Below are 13,649 nucleotides of genomic sequence, written 5' to 3' on the forward strand. Positions count from 1 at the left end.
AGTACTATTTAAATGTTGTCAATTAAAAGCCACCATGCGGGAAGTTCCCTGGCGGTCTAGTGCTTAGGACTCGGCATTTTCACTGGCATGGCCTGGGGTCAATCCCTGGTCGGGGGAACTGAGATCCTAGAAGCCACGCGGCGTGGCCAAATTAATTAATTATTTTCAGAAGCCACCATGGTGACCTTGGACGTGAGGAAAGCCTGGTTTGCGTGCCTCTCCTGGTCACTAACCTTAGCAGGTAGCTCAGTCCCCATGGAGTGTCCTCCCCAGTCCTCCTAACCCGGTGGAGGTGGTCCATCCTCTCCAACCATGAGAAGAAGACCGGATGAGGCTGCTCTTTGCCTCTGCTCCAAACCTTACGAGCTGCCATCGTCCGAGGTGACTGCAGTGCCTAAGTGGACACCCCTCTGAACACCAGGCCTCATGGTTCCTTGATCTCCTCCCCTCCAGGGCCTCACTCACAACCTTACACACGTGCCCGTGGACATAACTTTGGCTTTGCCATCTCTGGGTACACCTCCTCTTCTGACGTCTCCAACTCCAACATCTCACTCTCAGGCTGGACCACGGCTTTCTGTTCTTCCCACTTTCTCACTGTCCCACTGAACCTATTCTTCTAACCTCCAGTAGACTTTCAGAACCGTGAGCTGTCCCTCTTTCCCCAGCCCCTCCAGCCCCTTCTGACTTCACGTCCTTCCCTCACCCTGGACGCCTCACGTGACCACTTGAACTGCGTTCTCCCCAGCGACTGAACGCCTCAGCCTCTGTCTGTCAGGCAGGCCCCCGACTCTGCCTCAGTCTGACCATCTGTCTGTCCCCCACTCCAGGAGGATGACCACAGCTGAAGCAAGTGGCACAGGGGGGCAGACGGGTGCCAGGCCACAGTTAAGACAGCCCAGCTCAGCTCAGCCTCCAGAGCTTTCCTTTGGCTTTTACCTGTCCTTCATCAGCTACTTCTCCTTGTCATCCTTCAGCTCTTCCCAGCCTTCTATGCCTCTGAGTATCAGCTTCCTCATCAGCAAGCTGGGGTGGTAATATCTATCCTGCAGGTTGCTGTGAAGAATAACTGACGTATGTACATAAATGGCCTGGCACGTTGCAGGCCATTCATATACATATCTCGTTAATTGCCACTTTTCTAACACCCAACACCATTTGCATTTCCCTCACTCTAAACAAATGACCTTGTCTCACAGACAAAAGAGAAGTCATGAGGTACAGGGAAGGTGGGGAGCTGTACCCTCCTGAACCTACAAACTTGACCGATACCCACCCACCCACCTGTACTAACTTGCCTCTAGTCTCCAAGAATGAGGGGCCACTCCTCTTTACCCAGGCTAGTTCCTCCCTTGTGTCAGACGCTCACTCAGTCCATCCCTTTTCTCACCTGTATCTTCCCCCCTCCCTGCCCCATCGCCTCAGCTCATACTCATGCTCAAATCAAATCTTTCCCATCTTAAAAAAACTTCTCTCTTGGCTCTAAATCATATCCCTCATTCCTTTCACAGTCAAGCTTCTTCAGAGAGTTGTCTGTCCTCATTGTCTCCACTTCTTCACCTCCCACTGACTTCTCCCCCAGCGCAAATTGCTCTCTGCCCTCATATCTCCAGCCTGGTCTTCTACTGTGGACTATAGAGCCCTTATCACCACCAGGGCTAAGGGCCCTTTAAGAGTAAACCCACACACTTACAAGAAACATCCATTTCTTTTCACGTCTATCTACAGGACAAGAAATTCATCAGGCACTGGTACTGGCTCGTCTGCTCCTAACCCCTCTGCCGAGTTCAAAATTGCCCTGCATCACTTCTTAGCTATGTGATCTGGATTAAGTTACTTGACCTCATTAGTAAAATGCGATTAATAATGGTGTCAACCTTAATAGGTTGCAGTGAGGATGAAATGAGATAATCCATGTAAAGTGCTTAGCGCATGGCCTGGTGCATACATGGCCAACATTCACTATGTTTTATACTCAGTCAGCCTGGGGCTGGATTCTGGCTCTACCGCTTCCTGCTGGTGTGCCCATTAGCAAGTTATTTAACCTCTCTGAGCCTCAGTTCTTTCCTCTATAAAATGGGGGAAACAGTAGTACCTACCACTGAGGGCTAAGCTGGATGTTCAATAAGAGGACATGTATAACACTTAGAAGAGTGCTCCAAAATGATGATACTATTATCCCCAGAAAGGCAAGGAATGCATTCGTGAGCCTGTCAGAGCACAGCCATCTGGATCTCATTCCTGGTTCCCCTTGCAATATACTAGACACATGTATACATGCTCCTTGAGGCCAGCCAGGAAATGGGAAGCAACATCAGGACAACAAATGTCACCTGGTGCAGCCCAGTGGCAAACTGCTTCCGGGGCAGCTCTTTGTGCGGGGATAAAAGCGCGTTCAGCGAACTCTGGCTGTGTGATTTCTTACAGCTGTGCATTGCTATGTGACACCCCCCCTGAGGTCCAAGTGGCCTCTCCTGGACTGTCGGCATCCTGTTCTTTCTTATCTTGAAACTGTCTTTGAGGCCCTAAACAAGGATCTGCTGTTCTGATTTTTAAATGGATGAAAAGCAAAAACTTTATTAACCCTTAACCGCCTGTCCCCTACTGCGGCTATGAAGTCAACTGCCTTTTGTACGTCTCAAACAGGCGCTCCACACTGCCCCAAAATCCTACTCCTTCTCTCGGGTCAGCTTGTGCTTTCATTTTCCCCAACGATGTTCTCAAACTCTCCTCACTCTTCTTAAATCTCCCACCTTGCCATCTCCCCAACCCTCCCCTCCCCCTTCAGCTCTCAATGGATGACCATACCTCCTACTTCAGAGAGCAAATTGAAGCCATCAGATGCAAAACACTCATACAATGTTGATAAATCTGATTGTCGGTATGTTCTGTCCCCCTCTTTCTGGCCCTGTCAGCAGCATTTGACACAGTCACTTCCCCTCCTTGATACACTTTCATCCCTTGTTTCTAGATGCTACAGTCTCTTTGTTCCCCTTTTCCCTTAGTGGCTGCTGTTCTTCACACTGCATTGCTGGTTTCTCATCATCAACGCAACTTTTAATATTTGAGAGCCCCACGGCTCTCTCCTTGGACCTCTTCTCTTGTCATCTACCTTTACTTCCTTGATGATTTCATCCAGTTTCATGACTAACTACTGTCTTTGCATTGACGACTCCCAAATTTATATCTTTAGCCTAGACCTCTCTTCTGAGTTCCAGACTCATATTCTGCTGCCCACTAGATACGTCCACAGACGGGATGCCTTAAACAATAGACATTTATTTTCTCACAGTTCTGGAGGCTAGAAGTCCAAGAGCAAGGAGCTGTCAGGTTTGGTGTCTGGTGAGACCTCTTCCTGGCTTGTAGATGGCCACCTTCTTGCTGTGTCCTCACATAGCTTTTCTTCTGTGTGCTCATGAAGAGAAAGAGAGCTCTCTGGTGTCTCTTTCTCTTTTTAGAAGGATACCAATCCTATTGGATTAGGGCTCCACCCTTTCAACTTCATTTAGCCTTCATTACCTCCCTAAAGGCCCTATATTCAAATACTATCACACTGGGGACTAGGGTTTTAACATAAGATTTGGAGGGAACACCATTCAGTCCATAACAGATGTCTAATAGACATCCCAACCTTAATGCGTCCAAAATGGAACTTCTAATCAGGGGCAGATCCAAATGTTTGGTTCCTGAAACTGATACAATTTAGGGTACCTTCCTTAGGAAAAAGAACTTAAAAATAACTTCCAAATATATTGCTAGAGCCAGAGCAAATGAGAGACCTGAGCTTCACCAGCTGTACAGTTAATCTGCCTCTGCTCCTTGTCTTCATTCCCTCTCCCCGCCGCCATACACACCTGCCTCTCCCATAGTCCTGCCTCTCTTAGCCAACGGCAACTCCACTCTTCAAGCTTCTCAAGCCTAAACACTTCCAGTCATCATTGACTCTCCTCTTTCTCTCTCACCCTACCTCTAGTATGTCAGAAAATCCTGCTGCTTCTACTTTTGAAATATATTCAGAATCTGACCATTTCTTACCATCTCTACTACTAGCGCCGTGTACTAAGCCATGATCAACTCTTGCTTGGAATATTGCAGCAGCCTCTAACTGGTCTCATTGCTCCCACTGTTGACCTCAAATGTCTATTTTCAACATAGTGAGACTTTTAAAAATGTAAACCAGATCATGTCAGCTCAAAACCCTCCAAATTTTTCATTCAACAAACATAATCAAGGTACCATTCTAAGCCATGGGGACACAGCAGTGAACAAAACAGATAAAAATTCCTGCCTTCATGGAGCTTACATTCTAGTAATGACTTCCCTGCTCACTCAGAATAAGATCCAAGGTCTTTATTATGATAGAGTTCTTTATTTATTAGCTTACTGTGTCTCCTGCTAGTAGAATGTAAATTGCATGAGGTCAGGAATTTGTTGGTCTGTATCCTTAGTGCCTGGAACATGTTAGATACTTTATGAATATTTGTTGAATGAATGAATGAACTTCCCCATACCAAACTGATGCATCTATCCCCATCTGTACTTTTCTTTTTAATTTTTATTTATTTATTTTTTAATTTATTTTTGGCCACGCTGCATGGCTTGTGGGATCTTAGTTCCCCGACCAGGGATTGAACCCACGCCCTCGGCAGTGAAATCACAAAGTCCTGACCACTGGCCCGCCATGGTATTCCCCACATCTGTACTTTTCTGATTCTCTTTCTCTCCAGTTACAATAAAAGAGATATCCTCCCTTTTATCTGTGGTACAGTGACTCTCCAACTTGAGTGCAGATCAGAATCCCCTGGAATGCTTGTTAAAATACAGCCCTCTGGGCCCTACCCCAAGTTTCTAATTCAGTCTGAAATGAGACCCAAGAATCTGCATTTCTAAGCAGTTCCAAGTGATGGTGATACAACTGGTCCAGCGACCACACTTGAGAACCACTGACCTCACCCCTCCTACTTTCTCAGGAACCTTACACTCTCAACTATCTTTTCCTTCTGAATATATGCAATGGCTCCCTTTCAACTGAATCCTTCCATTTCCTTCCTACTCCTACTGTTGCTCTGTCTTCCTGATCATAAGCCAAATTTCTTCAAAGTGTTATCTATATTGAAAATCTCCATTTTCACTCTCTACTCACTTCTCCACTCAATCAATCAACCCTCCTTCCCCATAACTCCACCAAAACATCTTTCATTAGAGTCACAAATTATCTACATGTCCTCAAGTCTAGTGGACATGTTTTTAGCTATCATCTTCCACACATTCAGCACTGGAAACTCTTTCCTTTTTCTTTTAGCAGTCTCTTCACTTGGCCTCTTCCTCTTGGCCTCCATGAAACTATAGTGTCATTGTTTTTCTCTGGCTGATCCCTCTCAGGCTCATCTTCTTCTATCAAACCATTAGATGTTGGAGATCCAAAAGATTTGGTCCTATGACCTCTTCTTTTATTAATCTGCATTCTTCTAAGAAGATCTCATGAATGACCAAGGGTTCAATTTCCAGATGCCAATGTTGCCCCAAATTATGTCTCTAGCCATGTATTTAGATATTGCTAGCTCTAGACTTGCATAAATGACTAGCTACTGGACTTATCTGCTTATTGGTCTATTAGGCATCTCAACCTTAACATTCTTAATTATCCCACCACCCAAACTCTTCCTCTTAGTCTTCCCCTACTCAGTACTGGCACCATCGTCAACCTACTTGCCCAAGCCAAAAATCATTCTCGACTCCTCCTTTACTCATGCAGCTACTTAGTCACCGAATCCTACCCTTCTCCCTCCTAAATATCTTTCAGATTTATCAAGTTCTCTCTCTCTTAGTCCAGACCAGCATCGTCTCGCACTTAGGCTACAGTTGTAGTTGACCTCGCTGGTTCTACTCTTGCCCCACTCTCCACCTTCCACCCAGTAGCTAAAGTGATCTATCCAAACACAATTCTAATCAGATCCTTCTGTTCACCAGCCCTCCATGTTGCACCTTACACCCAGGAGAAAGTTACAGACGGAGCTCCATAAACATGTGTACAAAGCCCACTGGGCTTTGTGGCATTACGTATACATCAAGGCCTTTGTAATCTATCCCCAGCTGACCTGTTCCCCACGCTGCCTCCTGCATCCCTCACCCTAACCATTTCAGACTACCTGCACCTCCCAGAATGCTGTGTATCCTTGCCCATGACACTCTTCCAAGAAGCCCTTGACTTTTTTTTTTTTAACATCTTTATTGGAGTATAATTGCTTTACAATGGTGTGTTAGTTTCTGCTTTATAACAAAGTGAATCAGCTATACGTATACATAAATCCCCATATCCCCTCCCTCTTGTGTCTCCATCCCCCCCTCCTTATCCCACCCCTCTAGGTGGTCACAAAGCACTGAGCTGATCTCCCTGTGCTATGCGGCTGCTTCCCACTAGCTATCTATTTTACATTTGGTAGTATATATAAGTCCATGCCAGTCTCTCACTTCGTCCCAGCTTACCCTTCCCCCTCCCCGCCCTTGACTTCTTCATCCACTTGGCTTACTACTGCTTATCTTTAGAAAGCAAGTTTAAGCGTCATTTTCTAAGATTTTCTTCTCTTATACCATCCTAGCTGCCTCTGTGCTTCCAGATGTTCTCATGCCTTCCCTATCCTGTCACTTACTACTCTGTATGCTAATCATTCATTTTATTTTCTGTTTCTTTCATGAAACCATGAGAATCCTGCAGGGCAAGGACAACTTTGACTTATTTATCTCTATATCACCAATATGTAGCCCAGTACCTGACACCTACTAGGCATTCAATAAATGCTGTTGAATAAGTTATTAATAAATAAACTTGTGAAAAAATGGTGACCTTGGAAAAGCAAGTTCAGGAGTAAGGACGTTTCCAGTGAGCTAAAAAACAACTGAAGGGGGAGTAAATGGAGAAGATGAGTGTAGACCACGCTTTTGAGAAGCATGGCTATGAAAAAATGAAAGAAAAGAGCAAGGAGGGCTGAAGGAAGATGTTACAGAGATGGCTAGTTGCCTAACCAACATTCATTGTCCTCCTTATAGAAGACTGGTTTTAAGCTGGGCACACGATCATCTAAATTAGAATAAAGTCTGCACTTCCTGACTCTCTTGAAGCTCTGTGTGGCCAGTGGGATATAAGCAGAAATGTTGTATAATAGCATTTAGCATATTTCCCTGAAAGACCATTGATGTGTGCCCCTTGCCTCTTCCAACCCCTTCCTCCTTCTTGCTGCTTGGAATATGGATACAATGGTTTGCACTTCATCTTGGACCCTGAGGAAGAGAGCCACACTCTGGGAATGGCAGAGCAGAAAGCTGGAAGGAGCCCAAGTCCCTGGTAACTGTACAATTGCCACATCAGCCTTGGATTGCCCTCCTCATATCCTTCACATGAGAAATAAACTTCAGTTTTGTTTAAGCCATTGTTAGGGTGGGTTTTGTTACTCACAGCAGAATCTAATCCTAAGAAATACAAAGGGTGGTCTTCTTCAGGACGGGAGAGATAAGATAATGTTTATAGCTAGAGAAAGGAGTCAATAGAAACGGAGATAGAGGACCCACTTGACATATCAAGGTTAATGAAGGCATGGGAGGGATGGAGACCTGGGACACAGACGGAGGGATTTGCTTTGGTTATGAACAGACACTTCTCATTCTGTGAGCCCTAGGGAAGAAGACAAGAACTAACATTTGTTGAGCACATTCTATGTACTAAGTGCTTTATAAATATTAACTAACCTAATCATCGTAACACTTTAAGGTGAGTACTGTAAAGAGTACAAGTCTTAAGTGATTTGTGTTCAGTTGTGCACAAGAAGTGACTTTAGGGAATTCCCTGGCGGTCCAGTGGTTAGGACCCTGCGCTTCCACTGCAGGGGGCACAGGTTCAATCCCTGGTCGGGGAACTAAGATCCCGAAAGCTGTGCAGTGCAACCAAAAAAAAAAAAAAAAAGTGACTTTATTATTTCAATAAGAGTTCAGTCTCGGGCTTCCCTGGTGGCGCAGTGGTTGAGAATCTGCCTGCCAGTGCAGGGGACACGGGTTCAAGCCCTGGTCTGGGAGGATCCCACGTGCCACGGAGCAACTGGGCCCGTGAGCCACCATTACTGAGCCTGAGCTCCGCAACAGGAGAGGCCGCGATAATGAGAGACCCGCGCACCGCGATGAAGAGTGGCCCCCACTTGCCACAACTAGAGAAAGCCCTCGCACAGAAACGGAGACCCAACACAGCCATAAATTAAAAAAAAAAAAAAAGAGTTCAGTCTCTATCTCAAGTCATAGTCAGATTTCAATTCAGTCTATATTGTTTGTGATAACAATAGCAAAAGACTGCAAACAAACAAAATGCCCAGCATAGGGGATTGGTTAAACAAATTATGGTCCATGCCCACAATGGAACAGTCTACAACTGTTAAAAAAGAATGAGGTAACTCTTTTTGGATTGACATGGAATGAATTCCAAAACATATTGTAAAGTAAAAAAACAAAGCAAAGAACATTGGGTATAGCATACTATAAAGGTGTGTAAAAAAGGAGAAGCCAAACAAAAGAATACACACGCTTGCATGTATATATGTAACTATCTCTGAAAAGAATACACGAGAAACTAGTAACAAGTGGATATGTCTTGGGAAAGAATGGGGTGGTGACAGGGAGACTTGTGTCTCACTGTATATTCTTTGGTGCCTATTGGATGGAAGATCATCTACAATCTACATATTTTGCCTATTAAAAAATAAAGAACATATCACTTAAATAAACAAACTTCATCAATTGAGAATCTTCCCATCATCCTCCTTCTTCCTGGGCTGGCATCTCAGTTCTAGCAGGCTTACACAGCCTTGTGGCTGCAGTAATAAGCAGCTGTTTAAGCTGGTAGCACTCAGATCAGAGGTGGATCCAGGTTTGATGGGACCCGATGTACACAGTTTGGAGAGCCTTTTTTTTTTTTTTCTTTTTCGGCCGCGCCATATGACATGCAGGATCTTAGTTCCCCGACCAGGGATCGAACCTGTGCCCCCTGCATTGGGAGCGTGCAGTTTTAACCACTGGACAGCCAGGGAAGTCCCTGGAGAGCCTTTTAAAGAAAAATAACACACAATTATGAATAAAAAATTAAGTACAGGCCTTGGAATTCGTCTGTGCAAGTGAGAGGCCCTGAAGCTGAAACTTCAATAGCTTCAAGGTAAATCAGCCTCTGATGCTGAGTGTATTATTCCATTGGATCTTAGCTAGTCACTCCTCCGCATTGCTCCATTGAGATAAGACCAGTTTCATCTTATTCCCAGCCTTACAGCCATGCCCTGAATGCATACAGTCATGACAAGCAGACTTCCGCCAATCTGCCAGCTTCTTCTCTTTCTCAGATAACTTCAGTGCCCTTCTTAGAGGTTACAGGAAAATTCAGCTGTTCTTATTGCAGGAAGGGGTACCCCTTCCAGGGCCTGAGAGTGGGCTCTTGTCTAACACTCAGAAATGAGTTGTCTGAGGAGACACACATACTGACAAAGCAAAAGACTTTATTGGAAAGGGGCACCCGGACGGAGAGCAGCAGGGTAAGGGAACCCAGGAGAACTGCTCTGTCACATGGCTCGCAGTCTCGGGTTTTATGGGAATGGGGTTAGTTTCCGCGTTGCCTCTGGCCAGTCATCATGCTTGTGCCCATATTTGATTTGACTCAGGGTCCTTCCTGGTGGCACGTGCATCCCTCAGCCAAGATGGATTCCAGCGAGAAGGATTCTGGGAGGTTGGTAGGACAATATTATGGGCTGGCGTCTCCTCCCTCCTTTTGGCCACTCCTGGATTCTTCCAGTTAGTTTCACAAGACATATTATGGGCGGGAGTCTCCTCCCTCTTTTCGCCCCTCCCAAATTTTCCCAGTTAGTTTTCGGTGGCAGCGCTATGTTCCCTATCAGAACCTCCTGTTGTGAGACAACTCATGCAAGCGGTTGTCATCGTGCCTGGCCAAGGTGGGTGGTTTTTGTTTCGGTCAACGGTTCCCTAACATTCCCACAAGCCAGTGCTGTGAGAAAATTGGGAGAATCAGGATATGGACACGTAAAGAGCAGCATGGTGAACTCCTCTGAGATCATGAAGACATCAGTTCCCACTTGGGTGTGTCATATTCTCTGGCAGCGTCCAGCCACCCAGGTGTGGGAGCAGAGAAAGGGGGGCTGTTGTACTGATCCACATTTGGGATTCTGCACAATGGCTATTGTATCAGGACAAGGACAAGGGAGGTAGGAGTATGCTATGACAGATGTTGAATGGATGGACCACGGACACTAGACTCAATGGTAAAGATAGGGCTTTGGAAAAAAGATAGTGCAAATGCGGGGTTTGAAGTAGGCAGAGTTGAAGCCAATTGACTGTGAGGCTGTGGCGCTAAGAGGTTCAGCAGTGATTTCCATGACATCACTATTTCCTAGTCCTCTTTCTATCTTCGTGGTCACTCGTTTGCAGTCTCTTTTACTGGATCGTCTTTCTTCAACTGCCCTTTAAAATATTCGTATCTCCAGGGCTCTGTCTTCATATTGGATATCTCCACTTGGATATGCCACAAGCAATTCAGATCCAACACGATTGATTTGTCCAACTTATCTTCTTCCCCACCCCCTATGTAGTCTTCTTCCAATGTATTGAGACCTATTTTACAAACTTAACTTAATTTCCATGAGAACACTCAAATTTTAGAGATGAGGAAACCGAGGCTCAGTTTAAACAACTTGCCCAGTTTCTAGTTCTGCTACAATTGTCAGAGCCGGGATTTGAACCTAAGTCGGGCTGACTGAAAATCCCATCCTCCATTCATGAGTGCCTTTTGAGAATTTTGTAGTTTATATGCGTTACTTACAAGGCTCTGTCCTGCTCAGTGGAACCACCATCCACCGGGTGACCTAACCCAGAAAACTGAAAGTTATCCTTGTCTCTTCTTCCTCACTACCCCTCCCCATGTAATATAATCTAATTCACTACCAAGTCCTGCTGATTTTACCTCATAATATCTTTGAACCCATCCCACCATCTCCACCACCACCTCTCTAGTCCAAACCACCTGGGCTGCTACCAGAGCCCCTCCACCCATTCTCCACATACAGCAAAAGATTCTGCTAGCAAAGCACATACCTGATCAGATCACTTCCCTTAGTGCCTATAGGATCAAGTCCACTTCTTTGTGTGACATAACAGATTCTCCATTATCCTCAACAACTTCATCTCTGGCTCTGTTCTTTCTTAAATAGGGCACTCAGGGGTTGAGTTAATTCGGCATCTGAAGTATATACCACTCAATGAGGTCTCTTTAAGAAAAAGAATACAAAATTACAAATACAAAATTAGGTAAGAGATTCTCTGCGGGAAGAGGCCCCACAAGTGAGGAGCCCTGAAGCTTAAAATTCATTAGCATCACAGAAAATCGATTTCTAAGAACCCTCACCAGATCATGTGCAGTTTTGTAAAAGCACTATGCTCTTTCATATGCTTGCTGCCTTGACACATGTGATTCTCTCTACTTGAAATGTCCTTCCCTCGCTTACTTACCTAGCAACTCACTCTTTGCCAGTGGTGTGCTGGAATCAGATCACAGGCTCACGAGAGCTGATTGTTAAAACACAAATTCTGTGAACTGGTTGTTAAACGCTGCCATTATTCAAAGTTGAATTAAATAAACTTCAAATTAAGTAAATTATATTAAAAGTAAAGGTAATAAATACTCAAAACTCATCACTTCCTAATTATTTTTCCACATTTTACTGTTATCCATGTTTGTGATGCTATTTATGTCCATTGCGTCTGTGTGGTGGAAATACTCTATAAAGACGTGCTGCTGGATACTAACACAACATTGTAAAGCAATTACACTCCAATAAAGATGTTAAAAAAAAGAAAAAACTACATATGTGACCCAAGAAAAGCTTTTAACTCTGTTACAAACTTATTAGAGAAATTTAGGCGAAGTTAGAAAAAAACCCTTGTCTATCCCAAATAAAAATCTCACATATAAAGGCGTGTGAATTGTAGGAAAAATATTTTATAAGCAAATGTTTAATATTCTATTATATAAATAAATCTGATTAGTAAAAAAACAAAAAAAGATGTGCTGCTGTACATCCCTTCCCAACTCTGCATTCATTGACTTCACATTGGTAGCTTGAAGTTGGTGGGGGTATTTACAGCACAGAAATCAGCAAATGCCACAAGTAAGGGCTTGGTTTTCCCTAGAGAGCCCATTGTTAAGTATTTACCAGCACACCACTGTTTATAACCCAATCCAAGGAGCACTTCTGTGCAGCCTGCCCTGATTCCCTTCCCCTTACACACACACACACACACACACACACACACACACACACACAGAGTTGATCACCATGCCCCTCCCATACCCCATGACAGCATTTAACATACTCTATTTCAAGAGATGGTTTAATTAAAGGCAGATACTATGTATTATCCATCTTTGTATCACAAATGCCTCACACATTGTACTGGCTCAATAAATGTTGGTTGACTAAATTGAACGTCTCTGGGTTCAGTTTCTTCTTATGTCAAATGAGAATACCTGCTCTCCCTACCACACACAGACCTTACAAGAACAAATGAAATACTAGACATGAAATACTTTGAAGGAAATAGTGAAAAGTATCATACAAGTGCAGGGTATTATTTTCACACGTTCATGTAGTTTAATGAGTTCCATCATAAAACACCTGTTGAAACATATAATTCTAGCTTTCCCCTGTTCTCTCACAAGATGTTCTGACCTTTAACCCCTGGGCTCCCTGGGCCTCTTTGAACCTTTCTGGGGTGAGAATCAGGAGAAACTGCTTTGTTTTAATAAAGCTGATTATAAAGTATGTCCCTATAAAGTTGATTTTGGAAACCTACAAAGAAAGTGAAAAAATCAGAGATATATACCCATTGAAGGAAAACTCCCAATTGACAATTAGGGACCCAAAATGATGAAGGTATTAAGATAGGTTAAGCCAGGCACTGGCACAAAAACAGAAATATAGATCAATGGAACAGGATAGAAAGCCCAGAGATAAACCCATGCGCATATGGTCACCTTATTTTTGATAAAGGAGGCAAGAATATACAATGGAGAAAAGACAGCCTCTTCATTAAGTGATGCTGGGAAAACTGGACAGGTACATGTAAAAGTATGAAATTAGAACACTCCCTGACACCATACACAAAAATAAACTCAAAATGGATTAAAGACCTAAATATAAGGCCAGACACTATAAAACTCTTAGAGGAAAACATAGGCAGAACACTCTATGACATCAATCACAGCAAGATCCTTTTCGACCCACCTCCTAGAGAAATGGAAATAAAAACAAAAATAAACAAATGGGACCTAATAAAACTTAAAAGCTTTTGCACGGCAAAGGAAAACATAAACAAGACGAAAAGACAACCCTCAGAATGGGAGAAAATATTTGCAAATGGAGCAACAGACAAAGGATTAATCTCCAAAATTTACAAGCAGCTCATGCAGCTCAATATCAAAACAACAAACAACCCAACCCAAAAATGGGTGGAAGACCTAAATAGACATTTCTCCAAAGAAGATATACAGATTGCTGACAAACACATGAAAGGATGCTCAACATCACTAATCATTAGAGAAATGCAAATCAAAA

The 13,649-nt window shown here is 43.8% G+C and overlaps 1 protein-coding gene across 1 annotated transcript in view; it reads left to right on the plus strand.

The window, feature by feature from the left end:
• The first annotated feature begins 328 nt into the window (after positions 1-328).
• LOC137756432 (uncharacterized) overlaps positions 329-13,649 on the plus strand; it is a 29,507-nt gene continuing 16,186 nt past the window's right edge. The window contains exons 1-2 of the mRNA XM_068532691.1: positions 329-381; positions 831-1,003. Of these exons, the coding sequence (XP_068388792.1) occupies positions 329-381; positions 831-1,003 (226 nt within the window). The remainder of the gene's footprint in view (positions 382-830; positions 1,004-13,649) is intronic.

This window comes from Eschrichtius robustus, chromosome X (assembly GCF_028021215.1).
Source record: "Eschrichtius robustus isolate mEscRob2 chromosome X, mEscRob2.pri, whole genome shotgun sequence".
Lineage (NCBI taxonomy): Eukaryota > Metazoa > Chordata > Mammalia > Artiodactyla > Eschrichtiidae > Eschrichtius > Eschrichtius robustus.